The sequence below is a fragment of the Acanthochromis polyacanthus genome, chromosome 21 (assembly GCF_021347895.1).
Source record: "Acanthochromis polyacanthus isolate Apoly-LR-REF ecotype Palm Island chromosome 21, KAUST_Apoly_ChrSc, whole genome shotgun sequence".
NCBI lineage: Eukaryota > Metazoa > Chordata > Actinopteri > Pomacentridae > Acanthochromis > Acanthochromis polyacanthus.
Window position 1 is genome coordinate 18977641 of NC_067133.1, and position 20347 is coordinate 18997987.

The 20347-nt window shown below is 39.4% G+C and overlaps 2 protein-coding genes across 4 annotated transcripts in view; both read right to left on the reverse strand.

The window, feature by feature from the left end:
- The window catches only part of pbx4 (pre-B-cell leukemia transcription factor 4), a 30486-nt gene extending 16219 nt beyond the window's left edge, over positions 1-14267 (reverse strand). The window contains exons 1-2 of one of the 2 annotated variants that reach the window (XM_022210373.2): positions 13347-14267; positions 9102-9175 (exon numbers count right to left, since the gene is read on the reverse strand). In XM_022210373.2, coding sequence (XP_022066065.1) covers positions 9102-9175; positions 13347-13531 — 259 coding nt within the window. In that variant the 5' untranslated portion in view covers positions 13532-14267. The remainder of the gene's footprint in view (positions 1-9101; positions 9176-13346) is intronic. The other variant, XM_022210371.2, reaches the window with a different exon arrangement.
- Positions 14268-16773: 2506 nt separating this feature from the next.
- LOC110962428 (uncharacterized) lies at positions 16774-20085 on the reverse strand. Of its 2 annotated transcripts, none has more exons than XM_022210389.2 (11): positions 19995-20085; positions 19728-19764; positions 19359-19632; positions 19178-19251; positions 18636-18708; positions 18440-18521; positions 18261-18311; positions 18045-18116; positions 17797-17944; positions 17144-17231; positions 16774-17038 (listed from the first exon to the last, which is right to left on the reverse strand). In XM_022210389.2, exons 1-11 carry the CDS (start codon positions 20015-20017, stop codon positions 16956-16958), a joined length of 1005 nt encoding a protein of 334 aa, XP_022066081.2. In that variant the 5' UTR covers positions 20018-20085; the 3' UTR covers positions 16774-16955. The 2 variants fall into 2 exon arrangements, with proteins under 2 accessions (XP_022066081.2, XP_051797573.1); XM_051941613.1 differs by lacking the exon at positions 19995-20085 and adding an exon at positions 19862-19946.
- Between the last annotated feature and the right edge of the window lie 262 nt (positions 20086-20347).

The following is a 20347-nucleotide window of genomic DNA, read 5'->3' on the forward strand; positions in this document are numbered from 1 at the left end:
AAGGAGAACCAAGGAGAATTGAAAAAAGAAGTCACAGGAGAAGATATGTGTGCGAGAGAGAGAAAGAGACAGAGAGAGAGAGAAAGAGGGAGGGAGAGGGAGAGAGAGAGAGGGGCTACAGAAATATACAGAATCCAGAGTACAGACGTGCCAGAAAGCGAGAGAGCCAGAAAGGGAGAAAAGATAGGACTGTGAAAACATCAGTTTTTGCTTTCATTACAGACAGAATTCAGATAAAGAGAACGGCCCATAGAACGATGCTTTCATACAATGAAAATATGCTACATGAATATGCAAATTCACCTTCCAAAAATGCAAAAACAAATCTCAACTGCAGCTCTGGAGATACGATAGGCAAACCTGTGTATGAGGACTGAAACTGACTGCAGGAGACAAAATATCATCAGGGCAATACAAATATAGAGATTTTATCAGACAGATTTTCACCCTTAAAAAAAAAAAACTAATGAAACCTAAAGGGGTGTAAACTTGCTGCTCAAAACCCTCCAGGTCAACTGTGATTCTGAGATCTCACAAAATGTGAAAAAATAAATAATAAAAAGGGTGCAGTGAATCTGAGCTTGATGAAACCAAACCTGACAAAAACGTGATCAGACTTTTATGTTTCCTAATTCTCTCGAGTTGAATCAATTTCATTTCCACTCTGCTGAAGAATAGCGATAAGTGGCAAAAGAGAGAGAACAGTTTGGTCAAAGTCCTTTAAACGTGATAGAAACGTGGTCTTAATTACATCCAGATGATCATCCAGAAATGCAAAATTACATGCCAATATCACAACTAGTGGTCTTGAGTAATCTTACTAAGAGCCTTGATGCCAACAGCAGTTTCAGTGGAAACTCCTATGTTGTAACTGATTAATGTCAACTTCATAAATAAATTCCTCTGTACATATGGCATTTTGATTTACCACGCCATTTGGTGGCTCAAAAAAGGGCTTGGGTGAATAAAATGTGGCCATGGGAGAATTGCAGAATATGATAGTAAAAATACATCATTTCCCCTGTGTGATTTTTGCCAAGTGGACTTTTTAAAATGTGTATTTCTACAGCAAATTCATCACTAAAAAGCATGTCCCTATTTTTTTTTTACAGGGCGTTTTTTTAAAGAGTACAGTCAACTTAATGAGCACAATCCATATGTCCATTCCTACTTTAAGCAGCTCACACTAATCAGCATCTGTTTGGGTAGTTTACCACAGTCCTGTTGCACGCAGCCCCCCACTCTGTCACAAACACATGCACACACCAAGAGGTAAGCATTTAGAGTAAACATGGTGTGGTCTGATTAAGGTGTGAATTGGAGAATTCACACCTTGGGCAAACACAACACTTCAGTCCAACACATCATTAATCAGCCCTTAATTAACTAAAGAGAGAGGCTTGGACACTCGAGCAATGACAACACTCACACACAAACACGAAGAGAGGGACATGTCAATGGTGTTGTTACAAAATCTGGACAAATAAAAACAAATAAACATCTATAGTATCTTTTCTTTTCCTGTGTCTGACAGATTATTAAAAGCCTTTCCTTGATAGCTATTCCAATATTTTTCTGCAGGGCAAGAAAATTTGCGATTTGTGAATCAAAACTATAAGTCTACAAAAATACTGTGAAAGCTTAAATGAGCAAACAAACATGAAATCAACAAAATTAAAATAAATCCAGTTAATATGTCTTTTAATTCACCTTCATAAGATAGAAATTGGTGCTCATGTGATTATCAGTGACACTTCATACATTCTGTAAAACTTAATTAACAAGTCAACATTTTTTTAAAACTTCCCCTTCAGTCACATATGACTAAAAAAAAAAAACTGTTACAGTTGTATGAAAGTGTGCAGACCGTGAGCTACACTGGGTACACTGGCATTTGCTCATAGCTTGTGTTCTACAGAGAAAATGTGAGTCAGTTTGCTGGCCTAACTAGTAACGGATCACGCTGGTATGTCATGTCAGGTGACTGAAATGTATAAAATCATTTTTATGATGATTTTATTTTGTCGCCATGGCACCATTGCTAATATGAATATTGTTGAAAAAGATACATTCAGTGCTGTTGAGTACCCGTGACTTAGTCTATAACATGATATCTCCAGTCTAGTACAGTTCAGCATGCAGAGAAAGACAGAGAGACATGGAAGAAAGAATCTGAAATGTCACAGGAGGAAGAGGAGGATGATGAAGAGGACCTAAGCAGGAGGCTTGTTATAGCACTGCTAGGATCTTCCCCCAGTCAACTCTCATCAGGCCAGCTGCCTCCTGTGCTCATTAGCACAGACTCTTAAGGAGCTCCTAAAGACTTTGTGAAAAATGAACGCTCATTTGAGAGGTCGTTAATTTGCACTGTTATGCAAATTAGGTGGCAATTAAGCGATAGATCAGAAGAGCAGTGCCCATTTATAACAAGTGAACAAGCATTATGACACAGTCAGATGGTGCCAGAGCGAACGGAGGCTACATGGTTGCTCTGCACACGTCCAATGTACCAGTTTAGTGACGAATAAAACCTACTGTGCCTATATTATGTATGGCTGGTCAGGATAACAAGTTACCAATAGTTTTACAAGAACACACTGAATGAGTCTGGCAACCTGCACAGATAAACCATATTATAAAATAATACTGAAATACTAAATTATTTTCCTCTTGGCAAATGGCCCTAATCTAGACTAGCTAACAGTGGTACAGCATCAACCCATCCACATACCCTGATGGAGAACACCACAATCCAATGCATACTGCTCATCTTGGTGGATCCTAGACCCCCTCCCTTTACCAGCCCTGATGTTTCTATTTCTCCCCTGCATTTATGACATGGTGTGAAATATACAAACATACTGTCTGGGACAGCAGTGTGCACTACTGCAGAAGGGAGGAAGGCGCCCATCAATTGTAATTAATCCTTAATTAGTCAGGATTAGGAGCCGGGCTCCAACACTCTTCCACCCCACCGCCACCAAACTAGTGCAATCCAGCTGAGACCACATTTACATATCTTTAATTAAAGAGACGTTGGCTTCCTTTAAGAGCAAAGCCTAAAAGAAGTGTGAGAAGCATAGACATGCTGAGAGGGAGGGGTAGATGAGAGGTAGGAGTTCTCCCTGTGGGTGATCCTCAACCAATACTGACGGACCACTCAATACAGCCTTGTGACTTGTTGTTATGCATAAAACTGATTCTAGATCTAAAGTAAGCTGTACGTGTGAAAACCTTGTGGCCTTGCTGAAGACGTCACTCCGCCCAATCACACGTCAGCAATGTCTGTCACCAGTGTGTGTGGCCACATCCCGAGTGCTGCTAAGTTTTATCATCTGCCATTTTTAAATCAGTAGTAGTAAGTAACCTAATTAAATACAGAGAAAATAACTTAAAATGTCATAGGCACATTTTTGAAAATTCTCAACATTACTTTAAACATTAATACAAAAGGGCAAATGCTTAACCTGCATTCACCAATGTTTCTAAACTGCATTGAGCACATTGGGTCAGAGGCAAAAAATAAACACTAAAAAAACAACATATAGTGCCCTCCATAATTACTGGCACTCCTGGTTAAGATGTGCTCTTTAGCTTCTAATAAATTCATTTTTTTCTAAACAATATAGGACCACAATGAAAAAAGAGGAAAATTCAACCTTTAATTCAAGTGCATGCATTCAGTGGGGGGAAAAAAAAAAAAAAAAATCACACATTAAGAAATAATTATTTTACATCATATCATGTGTGCCACAATTATTAGCAACCCTAATGTTAATATTTTGTAAAACCCCCTTTTGCCAACAAAACGGCACCTAATCTCCTATAATACATTTTTCTACAATTTTCAGTGTAAGAGTATGTTTCTGCAATAAAAATTGAATTTATTTTAAGGCTTTCAACGCATCTTTACCAGGGGTGCCAATAATTATGGAGGGTGCTATAGACTGTTTAGACCAATGTAAAAAATCTAATTTAGTAACATACTTCCATGCTGATAATGCTTGTCAACCACTAAAAATTCTTGTACCCAGCAGTCCATATCCTACTATTCAGACTGACTGAAGAGCCAAATCACTGCCCTTGGTGAATCATCTCTTGTCAATAGACAGGGATGATACTCCTTCAGGAATAATACCACATGGGGAAATCAGTTGGCCCACACACACCATTAGGTCTATGCTGAAGGTTAGGGTGCTCTGCCTTCCTAGTTTGAGCTGGGGTGTGTGTGTGTGTGGGTGGGGGGGGGTGTCTGTCAGGGCCAGGGGTCTGTGTGATATTAGCCGTCTGCCAATCTGGCTTGGGGAATGGACACCGAGTAATTACTCCTGCTCTTACTGCCTCATCAATCTCCCTGTATCGCTCCTGCACCCCCTCAACACATACTCTATCTTTTTTCATCCTCTTCTGCAAAGGAGCAGGGTAAAGAAAAAAAACAAGTGAGTGGCAGAAAACCACATACAAAAAAAAAAACAGCTGTCATGAAAGCCAATCAGATAATGGTGAATATGCCATAATAATGTAATAAAAGCTGGTGTAAAGCTGACTCTTTCAAATAGCAAGCCCACGGATCATGTGACAAGTTGGTGACTGTACAAAGGTGGAGGAGTTTTTCTTATTTTAGACCCTAATTATAGTAAAACAAAAATTGCAGGGTAGGTAGCTTCAGATAGATTGCTTTTCTGCCACAAACAATTTTTATCTTGTTAATGCTAAGATGCATTGTATGCTTCGGCTCATAAAATATAATAAAATACTTCCCTCAGGTTCCTAACAACTCATAAAATTTTATGGCTATGATCCAAATTGGACTCTTTGAAAACTAATAATAATTAAGTTGCTTTAATGAGGCATGTGATTCACTACACTTCGTGTACTGTACTCCGTCAAAGTCTGTGGAATACAAACGTTTAAATTAATCATGTATTGCTGAAAAAAAAAAACGTACAAAACTGAGTCCTACTGACTGGGAAACACTGCTGTGAATGTTTGCCTTCTAAAACAAAAGAGCCTGCAAATTGAAGTTACATTTCTAAAGATTCTGAAAAGGGTGTGTGTTTATCCTGGCTATGAATAAACATGTGACAACTATGTGTGACTTACTTTAGTTAGGATCTGGTGTTGTTAAAACCACAACATGCTTTTATTCAATTAACATGCAACAAGATCCATTTGGTTCCTGTAATGGCATTGTAGTGCAAACAGGTCACTTAAGTGAAAAGAATACCCAGGTAAAGCAGGAGTTTGACTAGGGCGCCTCTATAAAGGACTTAATAGTAGTCCTGTTACTGTATGAATGTGGATGAGCACTAGCATACAGCTCTACAGACTACAGCATTCATTCAGATAGAACTTGCACTGAAAAACAACACAAGTGCTACACCTGCATGGGCGTGTAACAGGTCATAGATTAAACATGAACCATTTTAGAGGTTTATTAAATGCTAAGAGGCTTGTACAGTTCTGAGCAATAAACACAAAAGCCATTTTAAAAAAAAGTCAAAATTATTACTGTTTTATAAATGCATACAATAGCAGATCTACTTAAAAACAAATTAAGATATTAACATTAATTTTTTCAAATTAAATTAATTTTGAAATCAGTTTGATTGACTGATTTTGTAATCATTAACAGCAAAAACTGAACAAAGAAGTTTTCTGTTAATATAACCAGAATCATCATCACTGAAAAACCCATAAACCAGAGGCACAGTTTATTGTTGTTAAATCCTGCCATTCAACCATCTTGTCAAAACATTGATAGGATGTGATGATAGGTTGTTAGCTAGTTGCTTTGACATTATACTGGCCAAGTGCTGCTTGCTCATCTGGCAAGAATACGCATTAGGATTTTGTGTTTTACTTTGAAAGTGGTTGAAAAATACAATGCTTACCATCTAACATATGTATACCTGACTGCCAATTAAAAACAAAAAACAAAAGTTTTCAAACAGAAATAGCAAGAATAGTTAACTTAATTTTTTTAAAGAACTAGGTAATATATCTGCTCTAAAAACAACTCAGAGACTCAGGAAATGCACAGTGAGAAGAGATTGGGCCTGTGGCAGAAGCAGACAGCAATTAACCACTGCTCCAGACACATTGTGGGGATACTGGAACAACTGGGCACCTAACAGGGCAACCAACTGCTTCAAGTTAACATCACACTGGCTACATGCCCTCAGGATGTCCTTACTGTCAAATCCTCACTGTTGTTGTTTAGGAATACACAGCCCATTTGAGTGGTGGTGAACAGACACATGCATATTCTAAGATGTATGATTAATGTCTCAATTTTTAATTAGAGATGACACAAAGCCAACTACTTCAGTCGTAGTGAGGTAGGATGCTAGCTAGTTTGCCACTATTTCTACACAGCCAACTCGTGGTAATATCCCACAGAGTTGTTTATCAGACAGCTTATCAAGATGAGTGGCAAGTGTTGGGGTGTGAACTTGCCCAAGTGAGGGGGAAGCGAGAGAAGCTTGTAATACAATTTGGTCTCTAACCTAGAAAACTATATAGTTATAATTTCACTTGAAAAACTATTTTTGTTTTCATTTAACACATTTCCAAAAATAAACAACTGGGAATGTTCAGGCTTGAAAAAGAAGGACTTGAGAGGGATGGCAGAACAGAGTGAGTGACAGACTCACTGTTGTCATGTGTAAAGCACAACAAATGCATAAAAGTAAGGAGAAATGCCTGAAACATGCCCAAACTAAATGAAAAACTTCTGAGAGTGAACTGCAGTAGCTTGTGAGAGATTTTGGCATAAGCTGTCCCATTGCACCAAGAGCTATTTTTACAGCAAATACCCATGAGAGCAAGGGAGAACAGAACCGAGTTGAAGCAAAGCCACTGGCTCTCAACTTTGATCATTTCTAGTCTCTCTCCAAGTGCTTTAATTTCTTTATGGAGTGTATCTTTAATAAAGTATTAACAAGAATCAAATTTCACGCAGATGGAGGTCATGTTTAATGTGAGAGCTCAGGACAACGCAGGCACTGTTGTAAAATGGGGGGTGTTGTGGGGTGGTGGCGGTGGGAAGGGGGATACTGGCATTTGCGCAGAACATTTCCTTTACAATGAAAACAATCTAACCAACTGCAGCACTCAAAGGAATTCACCTCCCATCCCCCATGCCCCACCTCCCCTCTTCCACCACCACCATTACATTACCATATCAAAGCCCCGAGTTCTGAGCAAGTCTTCTCTTTCAAGAATGGGAGCGAGGCAGAGCGAGGGAGGGGGATAGGACAAGACCGAGGCAGTAGGAGTAGACCCAAGACTGAGTTTGCTTTTATCCCTTTTTGGTGTGTGTGTATGTGTGCAAAGGAGACAGAGTGTGTATGTGGGTGTGCCAACACAAGTGCATGTTTGTTAGTGAGAAAATACTGCAGAAAATCTGTGGAGATACTAAAGGACTACTGATTGGGGCTTCCACAAGCTGCAATGAAGAGAAGTCAATTCACATTCCAGAGGCAGACAATGGGGCCTACAGGGGGTCTGAGAAGCAGAGAAATGCCAAAGCAGGTACACAGCGCAGTTAGGAAGGCACAATGTGGCAGATGGCCAGCAGAGTACAGGCAAAGCCAAAGATCTCTATATTTCATGGTTGGCATATTCACCTCAAGCATGAATCTATTGTTAACCTACCTCTATGCCTTGTCTGTTTTTCTGCTCAGCTTACTGTACAAGTACTCACAGACCCTTGCTCTAGTTTGCTGGGAGACTAAATGTGAAAATCAAAGTGAATGGCATTAGGGTAAATAAGACCACTGGTTGCCTGGGAAACAGTGTACCCTGCCCCACTCACTCAAGCCTAGCCTTTACTTTTCTCCAATCACTGGAGAGCAATAATACATTATTGACAGAGGGCCACAACAGGCAGCAGTGCAGCATTTTCAAATTGTATTTGAACAAGCGAGGCTTGCTGTTAGAAGATACACATGGACAGTGAAAGAGAATAAAGCACATAGAACAGAAGAAGGGAGAGAAACTGGCAGAGGATTCAAAAACCCACCCCATTCACACTACCATAACCATCAATCTGCCATCCATTCCTGGCCTCCTCCTTTGAACAACACTAAAATCTGTCAGATAGCGGACTCGAATAGCTAACAAGATGAGAATGAGCAGTGTGTTTACTTTGAATGTATATGTACATAGGTAATTATATCAGTCAGATTATATATATTTGAAATTCAGCATTATTTGTTAAGATAGTGTCACAACAGTTGCTTTTCATGTAGTGTTTGGAGAGAGTACTGCATTGATATGCATAGTAATTTATTCCCAATACACAATTACCCTACACTGTGTGGTGGAGCACTTTTAACAGTGGTGGAAAAAAGAAAATCTCTTTGTACTGAAACAGCATAACAGTTTGACTGTAAAGCAATAACCCCTGTGGAGTTTTTCATATCTGCCTGCTGTCAACCAGCTGTGCATAAACTTTCTATCTGGATCAGGTTTGATTTTTTAATCTAATAATTTGGATATGATAGTTTGTTGTAGTGTTAGTTGTAGCAGAAGCCCCCCCCCTCACATTCAACCAACTATAGGAGCCTGCAGGTCCATACATTGTGTCACATTACTACCCTTTATTTTTACAAACATGTTAAACCAAGCAGAGAATACGGATGCATCTTTGTACTCTAGGTCAAATTGGAAAACCAAACTGCAACATGATAAATGAGTAAGTGAATTCAGAGTTCTTATCCTGTTCTGCAGCAAGTTCTGCTTTCTGACTCAAGTTTCAAAGGCACTGATCCACTAAGATTAGTTTCAGCTGGTCAGTGTGAAGTCTGGACAGTGGCCAAAAACACATCAAGTTTCTATAAATACTAGTCCAAATTAAACCACAAACAGCAATGCATATTTAGAATGATCTTGAACCAAAAGCATAGACAACTCATGCAGCTAAGTCAGTTTGAGAACAAATATTGTTGATATTCAACCAATGCAGTTCCCTGAGAGGCCAATAAAAAAGTAACTTGGTGCTTAGGAACCTGGAGCAAAGAAACACTACATTTCAACACTAGATTACAACCTGTGCAGACTGGAGAACACAGTAGACGAGTGAAGCAGAAACTCACCCGTCTTCTCTTTGATCTCACAGAGAACGCTGAAGAGGGCTGGCTTCATTCTGTGACAGTTCAGGGCATGCTTCCTGTAAGAGAGAAGAGGGAATAAGAGAGGGAGAGAGCGAGGAGGATTACGATAAACAGACCTCCATCTCAAGTCATTCCATGTCCTCCCCCATAAAACAGGTAGAGGAGTTGTATGTATTATGCATACAGCATTTCAAGAGTGTAGTGCAAAACAGCAATAGAGAGCCATGTTGTTTAAAGGCATTTTCAATAGCCAAATGCCTTTATCAGTGTAGAAACATCCCAGATGCATCAATTTGAACTAGTAAGAGTAATGTTGTCATTTGAATGCTTTGCACTGTGGGACAGGTAATGATGCCAAACCTCAAGGTCATCATTACTGAGCACCAGATTTCAGAGTTAATACACAGTAATCTAATTTCTACCTCTTAGAGAAAGACTTGTTCCATGAAAGTAGATGGTGGGTTGATAGAGAGGATTAGGATTAAGATGCAATTTTAATTTAATCAGAGTCATTCTCTTTATTGCCAAACAGGCAAACAACAATTTAAGGAATAAAGGCAAAGGTTCTGCACTTCACCCTAATCAAATCAGAACACCTTAGCAACATCATTTCCTGTTAAAACATATCCATACACCCACACACACCCTTTCTAAAAACAGCAACAGTAGAATGCTGTAGCAAAGCCCCAAAACGACCCTAAATGACTTGAAACCATTCTCTTTAATGTAAACAATTGGACTGACAGTTCACACTAATTACACCAGTTCTATGAGAGAGACAGAGTGCATTAGTACCTGGGTATGTATGAAAGGACATTTTAAACCGCTCTAGTATTTTCACATCCAAAAATTTGTAAAAGAAACACATAACAAAATACATGTAACAAAGCATGCAATACGTTAAAAACCTGTAAAACCGGTGTAACTCACAATGCTGCATTAGTAATTAGACTAGACTATCAGAGATATTAACTCTTTTTGTTTACCAAGTGTTTGCAGTGCTGTTGTAATACCGCCTTGTCATGTAAATTTGTTTGGAATTTTGTACAGTCACTGTATTTTTAATGACTAGTCCTATTGATGAAAAAACACACACATGCAGGATGTGTTCTATGGGGACTTTTACAACTCACAGAAGAACCATTTATATCAAAAAATGGGTTCCAACAGCAACAACTTTTATATGGAATTAGAGAAGCACAACATACAGGTCAAGTGAAAAACAACAAAATCAGCATGAGGCCTCAGATACGGATGAACATGAATTGGAAAAAAATGAAACAAGAAAAACCTCGAGATCACCCTAAAGTAAAGCATTTGTTTTCCAAATAATATCACCGACAACACATTCAAAACAACCACAGATGAAAATATGATTCGGCTACACCTGACCTCAACACCAATTCCAGTTGTGAATGTCCACCGCAGTATTAATGAGGGGACTAGCAAATAGTGCACCTACTGTATATGCCATAAAAGACTGCCTTTCGGTGAGAATATTGAGGCAGTGTGATGTAAAGAGTTACGTGTCTAGCACTAAATGTGTAATTTTATCCACCAATTCTGTCACTGCTGGATTTGAGTTGGGGGGAGGGCTGCCTTCAGCATGGAGGGTATGAGCAGAGGGGGGAGAAGGGGGTGCTCATGCGGTCCTGTACTGACCTGTGCTGGAAGTTGAGTGGCAGGCCACCCCCTGCCATGCCCCCCCTGCTCTCCCTCCCTCTGTGGGGTCGTCTGATCCACCCCAATGCGCCGGCGATTCCTCTGGCCAGCATCTGAACATATGGCGACAGGGTGAGAGGATGAGGGCGGATGGTGCGCAGGAAGTGTACTCTGCAACACTGAGTTCTTGCGCTGCCCTGACCACTCCCCATCCCAACACACTGCCACCTTGCATGACAAGGCCGTCGTGCTCATATGCGAGCCACCCTTACATGTGAATTTTGTAGATCAAGGGAAAGATTGATGTGTGGGTGACAAACTTGGTCAGAGTTTAGAATGATGTTAAAAAAGGCTGCACAGTTTAAGTCATATCAATTGCTGTTTTTTAGCATACCTATCCATAACAACAGCTCCTGTGTAATCCTGAACCTGCTTATGTTTTTGATCCCTTACCTGATGTAAAAATGAGACGAAATTAACAAACAGACAAAAATATATATAGTGCGGCACCATACATTCAGTGGCCACTTGTTTGGGTACACCTGTGAAATCTAGTGCAATCCAATACAACAGCTATGTCGTATATTCTGCTTTTACAAACTATCTGCATTTTTGGGGGGTTGAGGGTGAAATATACAAAATATTAAGAACGGCTTACCACTACCACTCACAATGACCCCAAAAATAAACAACCAAGAACTACCATCTTTTTGACAGTGTCAACTACAAATGCAAATGTAAAAGCTTTGTAGAAGCAGAGGTTGCTGTTGTACTGGAAATGCATTAGATTTCATAAAGTGGTCGCCGAGTGTATATACACCCACACACTTGAATATATTTATTTATTTGCTCTCAAGTCCACTGTACAGGCTGCATTCATTTGGTGTTAATCCTAGGCACATGTAGCATGAGAAGGACATGCTCTGAGTGGGAGTGTAGATCAATACAAGCATATAGGCAAGGACACCTAGCACTTCTGAAAGCAGCCACACCTTCGATTAGTTATTCAGAAAAGACTGTTAGCGTCTAATAAGCAGCCTTCTACATGATTTCTTACACTATAGCTGGCTCTTAATAAAAATAAATGCAACTTATAGCCTCCATTGCACAAAAGTTCAACCTTCATAAACTGCACAAATCATAAGTTTCAACAAAAAAAAAACAAAGCTGGTAGAAAAAACACAACAAAAATAATAATCATAATTATAGTAATGAAGTAAAAACTACAAATACTCAAAAGCACCATGAAATAAGGCCTGATTAAGTCCTCAAACTTGAAGTGAAGAAAAGGTAATATCCAAATGTTCATAGGCTGCCAGTATAGCATCATCCCTCCCCCTCGCACCATCTCATTAATAGAAACTCGATTTGCGGACAGCTGCACTCGCGTACACATTATAGGAGAATTGATTGCACCCAGCACACAATGAAAAGGATGAACACCAGGGAGGGAGGGAGTGAAAGAGGAGTGAATTAATTAAGAGAACCAGGTGGTCAAATGTTGGGTGGAAAATCACTAGCTAATGACACATCACACTGTGGCCACAGTCTTGCAATGGACGGTTGTCTATTGTTGAAATACTGACGCTTCATTTGAAACTGACCTTGTGCTCTTTAAGCCACATGGCAAATGAGTGTGGGTCAGTCGCTCACTGCAATGCATAGTCCCCACAATAATGGTACGTAAAAATGTCTCTGATACAAATATTATGTGACGAGTCATATGGATGAATAATTGCTGTCAACGCAGACAGCGCTTGGCTGATACGCAGGACTGACTAATCCTTAACCTTATCTTAATGTATCCACTCATTTGCACTTCAGTACCTAATTTGAAGTAAAGCAGCACTCCAGATACATTTTGCTATAACTGAGAAAATCATAGTAATTTTGAAAGCTTTAGGAACATGATCACAAGAGGTCAATTTGCTCAAATAGTTCCGTCACTAGCAACAAAAGTATTTTAATGTTGAGGATAGTTTGATAACTGGTGTTAAGGGGAAATCTGCGCCACCGTGTTATGCTACCCTGTGACCCAATGTGTAGACAGAGAAACCGCTCTTGAAACAAGGTTTTTCTTTTTGCACGGGTTCTTAAAACCACGTTTTTTTGTCAAACCAAAAGATCCATGTAATGGAAAAACAATTGGCGTTACAGCGTTAGCAAAGTAGTTCTGTGTATTTCATGCGCCCACTATTGTCATTAATCCAAATGGGAGTTAAAACTTTTTTGTCACTTCTTTATTAAACCAATTAAAATTAACGTTAGTGGCGTAACATTTTAACAGTGGACATGTTACCAAAGCATAGTTTGTAATAAAGCGCGAACTGAAGTAACAAAGAGCTTCTTACAAACTACAACATTGTTAAATGGGTGTGAAAGAAATGCATATTAACGTTCGTGGTTTCGCTGCAATTTGCACTGTAACGTAAAGTTGAATTAATGCTACAATTACGCTTTACCTTTCGTGAACGTTTCACACAAACGCCTGGGCACAAAAATAAGACATACAACGCACTGTAGCTTAGCTATCATGTGTGGAAAATGGCTCTTCGCCTGTCTTACCTGGCCTGTGCTTCGTCCAGGCTTTCGTCGGTGATGGCCATTATTTGCTGTAGGATATCCCCGATGTCTTGTTGTGGTTGACCGAGGGACTGTTGTTTCCTGACCGAGTCAGGGTCGCCTACATCGGCTTGTGCTAGTCCACCGAGTCCGGTGAGACCCGTCATCATCCTGGTCTGGTCATCCATACTTTCAAAGAAAACTCGCCGTTTTCCTCAGTCGAAGAATACACACAAATAGCTAGCCTATTAGCTAGCCAGCAAAGTATTTTCTACGACAAATCATACAATACCTCTTACCGTACCCAACAGCGACGATTAGCAAAATAGTTAAGCGCTGTTGTCACAAAACAGATAGCACAAAAACGGTTTACATTCGCTTGTGTTTTTTCCTCAAGTCTATAAACGCGGCCAGGCTAACGTTAGCTAACCACCGAGTGAAAAGCAGCTAGGTTAGTAGCTGTAGCCCAGCAGAAAAGCAGCAGGGACACACATGCACAGACTGTGTGAGCTCGCCAACAGCGCCTCGCACATTTTCGGGAAAAAATGTGAAACGGAAAAATATAACCACGGACGAACACCCTCGCTTTTACATTAAACTCGCCAATTCAGGAGAAAAAAATAGTCGTGATTGTGGAGTTTGAGACCGTGTAGCTCCAATCAGAAATCTCCTACCAAAACAGACTACGGTTTGCCATTGTTGTTGATGTCGCGCGAGTATGTGGGATGTTCTTATCTGCGCGAGAGGTGTGCGTGGCGTTGACCATTAAACTCATAGCACCGCGGAGCCCGAGCTAGCGGGTGGGTTAATCAGTAAACTGCTACAGTGAAGGGGGCTTCTCATGTGCACAGATTGTCATATTAGCTATGGTTGCAACGGTGAAGACACGTTCAATTTACAAAACGGTCCAAATACTACAACTGCATTATTCCTCCAGGTGACCAAGATCCTCCGGCCTTTACAAATGGATAGCCCCTTACGTCATCAGCACTGCTTGTCCTATTATAAGTGGCTCAAGAAAAAGAATCATTGTTATTAGGTGAAATTTCCTACTTACCGAAATGCTTTTCAAAACCAAACTTTGATGTGAATGTTTGTTGAAATTCGAGCTTTCAACAACCTGCTGTAAATATTAGAAAACATTGTGCAATATCCGATGTGTCAGAACTTCATGTTAAAGATTTGTTTGTGCAAAGACAGTGCAATTTGAAATCCATAGCCTGTCCCTGCTTATGAGTAGGCATAGTCTTCTTATTTTATAAATACAGCATTTAATTCAAGCTGATTTGTTCTGTCATATACTATACAATCTGTCCATATATTTGTGCAAAGTGTGCTAATTTCAATTGCAATACTCCATCCCAAAGCAAAACATCCCACACTGAGAATATCATTCTGTCCTAAACCCCCAATGAATGAAACATCCCATCAGTTTTCAGTATGAAAATGTTGACAGCAGATTGAAAACAAGTGTCCTTGTTTTTTGCAAACTGGGCAATTCTGCTGTAGTTTATCACTCACATCAGAGAGACAGCTTTCCAAGACGAATGGCTGACTGAATGGATGTGGAGGAGAGCTGCAGCCAGCCTAGCTATACTGAGAAGAGATGATGGGTGTGCATGAGGGAGTAGGACCAAACTGGCAGTGGTTTATGCTGACTCTCCAACCATCCATCTACTACAATCTGTAGCTAATCAATCTAAAGTTAGAGACAACAAGAATAGAGAATACACTAAACCTATACAGTAATTGTTTTTTGCATGTGCATATAGCACAAGTCACAGGTCAGGCTTCTTGGTGTTTATATGAAAGACCCAGTGGAGGTTAACCCTTTAAAAAGTTGTCCCCACCACAATCAGGCCTCAAATCAGAAAAATTTGAGATTTAAATGGGGAAAAATTATTCCTATATATATAACACAAAGAACCCTCCTTTGGTTTTCAATATTAGTCTACAAACAAGAAAGAAACCTGTAGAGCCCAGTCACACCCAAAGTATCTTTATTCAAATATGCATTGTATCTAAATCAAACATGTAAATAATAACTTGTAACACGCCACTTCCTGGTGCCATTATGGTTATTCAAAGCAACAATTTATAATTAAATTTTAAGTAAGTAGTCCCTAAAGTCATTTATGTCACAATTAAAAGAGACCTTACTTGGAAATAAGAGACTGTCATTGGCTTTGTAAACTTTTTGTTTTATTGTTGGTGATTCAATTTAAGGATAATTTCTGAGAAACTTCTATTCATTTGGATGCTAAAGCTGCCCTCCTCTCACCCCACAAGCATCAAGCCTCATTTTCATCTAAATAAGAATCGATCTCTCCTGCTGTGCACCATCCTCCCTTAGTCACAACTCTCACGGTCACAACCCCGCTTGTCTTCTCTTTGCTTGTCCCTGTGCTCTGTAGTCACTCTCCTGAATATAATCTCAAGGGAAAAAAATCACCATACTCCATGTTGAAGATCCTAACTGCAGAGCAGAGGAAGTCATTTACTGCTATACACTGATCTGCCACAACATTAAAACCCCCTGCCTCATATTATGCACAGTACATTGTTGGCAAAAAAGGGATTCTTCTTGCTGGGTTCTTCAGAGAACCAAATTAAGTATTAACATTAATGAGCAAAGGGGTCCAAGAAAAAGGAGTGATAGCGAACAAAGCTTTGACTGACTGGTACAATGTCAAAGCTTCGTTCTGCATCAGTGACCAAGCCAAACGCAAGAGATGGGGGTGAGTCACTGTGGGGGAGGGGCCTCCTCCTGAATGGTCAGGGGACACTGATGAAGTGAAAGAGATGCGGCACCAAAAGGAGACTAAATGTGACTGAGGATGAGCAAAAAAAAGGACTGTACATATACTAAAAAATGCAGGCAAAAATCCTAATGAGAAGCCATTTGTATTAAAACTCTTGTTTTGCTTAATCCTCCTTAGTGCATACAAGGTTCTTCTACTTTTTTAGGTTATCAGTTTCGAGAAAATTTATGAAATAGCAGGTACAGCATTTAAAATGTCAACTCAAATACATTCCATGACTTTTCATTTTATGAAGATAAAACAGTACTGATTTCTGATACAAACCACCTCAGACAGGTTATAACTTAGGGCTGAATATTTTGCTTTTCTGTGTATATTTTATGAGGACCAACCAATAATCTTGTTTTGCCAAAATTTTGGCGAAGTTTCAAAAATGTCTGTCTGGTTTCAAACAACTGATGGTCTAGTATTAACAGTTTGAGGCTTTGCAGGTGAGATTGCACTTACGGTAATTAAGGCTTAACAGAAAAATCTTCTCTATCCATTCACCTAGCTTGTTATAGCTTTGTGTAGCCAGCTACTGCCACCTGCTGGTCAAACACATGCATTACCTGAACTACGCCTTTTAACAGTTCAGATGCAGACTGAAATAACTTTGACACAGAAAATATAATAATAATATTTTACTTATTGATAAAACAAGACAACAAAGACAGAGCAAAGATATGACATGTAACCAAGTCAAAACAGTAAAAATCAACAAGAAAGACACTTGAGTTTCACATACAAGTCATACAGAGCCATGATCTATTAGAGGATAGGCCGTTTATGCTGGCTTTCCACAGACTGACTATGTAGTTGCAGAGGATAAAGGTGCTGCTATGAGATTCCTGAGGAGGTCAGATGAAAGATCCTGGAATCCTTCCTCTGCCGCTGGTAAGAAACAGTAATCAGATTAAAGGTCAGTTCGCTAAATCATTGATGAACGTGCAAAAAGAAATTGAGCGAAACGATTAGCCAAAATAAGAAAATCATTACCCAGTCGGCCACTGGTCTCTTTCACCAATAGCTGTGAGTGCTCCTTGATGGACAGAAGCTCTCTAACCATCTTACACTGAGTGTCCATCTACAGAACAAAAACCAAAAAAACAAGAAGGCTTATTAAATAGCAGTGAAAAAAACAAATCAAAATAAATTCAGTTTAAGTATTAATGGTATTTCAACAGATCTGATGCCTTCATATTAGAGTAGTAGTCTGTGTATTTTCAATTCAAATGATTATTAAATATTCACAATAAAACACAGGCAACAATAAGAGATAGTTTGGTAAAGTGACAGTCATACATATGAATTAAGAGTAGAGGGCTCATAATAATGAACAGCTTTTCTGCTTTATCAAGGCTCTGTGACTTTGCTTTAATCTAAATGTGACAGTGCTGGCAACTTAAACAAACAGCTCAACAACTGTCATAACATCTGCTTTCAGTTTCATCATTCTCATAGCCAAGTAGTAATTTAGTAGTACTGTTTTTTCCACAAACTTTTGGTTTTAACTATACATACGTCACCTAAAACATGGTATGTAGGAATCATATCGTCATTAAAACTCTTCCGAGCTTTCGCCAAAACAGTCAAATATTTCCACTAAGCACAAAGACTTTTTAGTAGTGATAAAAACATTTCCAACATACAATCTTTCCCATAGTCTGAAGCTTGGGTTGCTGTCTACTGAGGACAACATGGTAGTCTGGTTTACTCTGTATGAAAAGGTGCTGTGACGACTGGGCAACAGATGTAGAGCCTAGGGATACACCTGTCTTCTGGCCTTGCTCCACCTTCCTACAATGAATGATAATCGCATTACTGACACAAATTTGAAAAGACAACACTGACACACTCTAAAGTAGTAGTGTTCTAGTATGACAGCGCCCATGTTCACCTTTCCAATTCCTCTGCTTTGCTCCGATGTTTGTTCAACAGTGCCTCCCAAGATTCACTTTCAGCCTGCAGCCTAAAACACAACACAGGGCAAAGATGGGTCATGGCAGCTTTTTTTTTTTTTAAGTGTGAATGTGTTTTAAGAAAACTTTATGCCTCTCTGGTAAGTATTTTTAAAACAGAAAATGGGTATTCAAGGTTGTAAAGAACAACATGCCTGCTGATGGCTCTCTGGACTTTTTCCATGGCTCCTTGCATTGCAGGCTTACTGGAAATGACAGCAAATAACAAGCATTAAACATTGTAAAATAGCAATTTGTAGGCAAAAATAAGGGGGGAAAAAATCACTATAATGCATTACATGGATGGGAATGTATAGAAAAACTGCTATAATACCTGGCTTCACTAGGAGGGAGTTGGTGTGGTTCATTGTCTATGCGTTTGGCAAGGCAACCCCATTCTTTCTGGATGTGTTCAACTACATCAAGAAAAAAACCCACAACAGTCAGAGGAATAACTTGAACTGAAGTCTTTCGATGCCATTCAGAACACAAGCGCTCCATAAAATGTGGACCAAAAAAAAAGCACTAACCTTGTTTCTGAAAAGACTCCAGTGATGTGTTTGGCATGGACTGCAGCAAATTTTGAGTTCTTTCTATTGCCAGCTAGAAACACAGTAGACATAAGACACAAATTCATTCAGAATTTTAGTCATTTGGTGCATGTGCCCCTCCAGCATAATGCAACCAATACTCTTGCAGTCTACTAATTATGGCTGAAGTATTCCTGGCTATAAATATACCATTTCATATGTAACGTGCTGAATTTAAATTTCAGTCAATGCTATGATTTGTACTTATAAAACACTGCTTTCAGTGCAATGTAAAATATGTCCTTCTCACCAATAATTAAATGATTCCAGCTTTTGAAGAAAAACAAACTTTCAATGGTATCAAAACCAGAATTGAAGGCTGATTAGCAACACAAGAAGATTCCTCTTTGTAATTCTGAATCCTTCCAAATTTTCATTTAAGACTCACAAACAGCCAATAGCAGAGACATAAAAAGTAAGATATGGTTTGTGGTCATTTGATTTTTCAAATTTTCTGACACTTAAGAGCCCTATCAACTTACCTTCATTGAAGCCTCCATCAATTTCTCAAGCCTCTCTTGCTGTGATAAGGATGTGCTTATGTTCCTGCACAGAGCTATAGCAAACGCATAGACATATTTATTTATATTGCAGATATCAAGCATTATTTCCCCTGTTTTTCTTCACTGACTACAACAGGCACAAAAAAGTTGCACATCTCACCCTGATACGGGTTGGGAAGGGCAGGGAGAGAGCGTCGGTTTATTGTGGATCTTCTCCAGGACTTCCTCCGTGGAGTGGGACTGACAGAGGGACCAGCAGAATCCTCCGTGTCTTCGGACTGCATTTCTTTTCTGTCTCTCTCTGACTGTCCTTCACCTCCATCTGATGTCTGCGGTGTTGGTGATTTACTGTCGCTACGGGGAGACTTGTGAGGGGGAGCTGCGCTGGGACTTGTAGAAGAGCGTCGTTTTGGTGTCCGTTTAACTGAGATGACCTTGTTGTACAGAGATTGAGCATTATCAGTGTTATCAGTGACATTGTGTTGTACACAAATATGACTCGCTGAGATGTTGAGTGAAAATGCCTCACCTCACTCTGGTTATCACCCTCGACTACGTTTACGCACCTGCAAAAAGGGACAAGGTAACGCTATATATATAAACATATTTGCCAAATACATGAGAGCAAAATATGCTAATACCGTGTTTCGTTGATGTGCTTACATTAAGAAACCCTGCAGATCACAATAATTTACAGAGAACTCTGACGAACTTCATAGTTTAAGCAAAAATGTTTTTCTGCACTTTATCAACACAACGCAACATTTTTAATGCGCTTTAAAAACAAGGTACTGACCCGTCTTTTCCGTCTTCCGCCATTTTTCTTTCAAATAGTTTTCCCTTCAGCGCGCGCCCAACAAGCCAAACCCATCTACGGAACTAAGCATCATGGGAAATGCAGTTTCGTGGTAATAGAGGGCGAAGAGGGCTCGAAACAAGGTAGATAAAGACATTAATATTTCCACATTACATTTTGATTGCATTATATGACTTGAACTGGTCCTTTAAAGATAATTTAACATGTTTAAAGGGCTGGATTGGTTGTAATGTAGGTCAAAGAGAAGGTAAAATAATGCAGAGACTTAAGGATAATCAGTTTTTAGCCAACAATCACACATGTTACAAAGATAAGTCCTCTATGTAATACAT

Excerpts from the sequence above, each read along its gene's own strand:
- LOC110962428 (XM_022210389.2), bottom strand. The coding sequence starts at position 20,017 with ATGGCGGAAGACGGAAAAGACGG. Across the intron at positions 19,765-19,994 it reads GCGGAAGACGGAAAAGACGG|GTGCGTAAACGTAGTCGAGG; the intron begins GTCAGTACCTTG and ends CCCTTTTTGCAG. Across the intron at positions 18,117-18,260 it reads GTCCAGAGAGCCATCAGCAG|GCTGCAGGCTGAAAGTGAAT; the intron begins GCATGTTGTTCT and ends GTTGTGTTTTAG.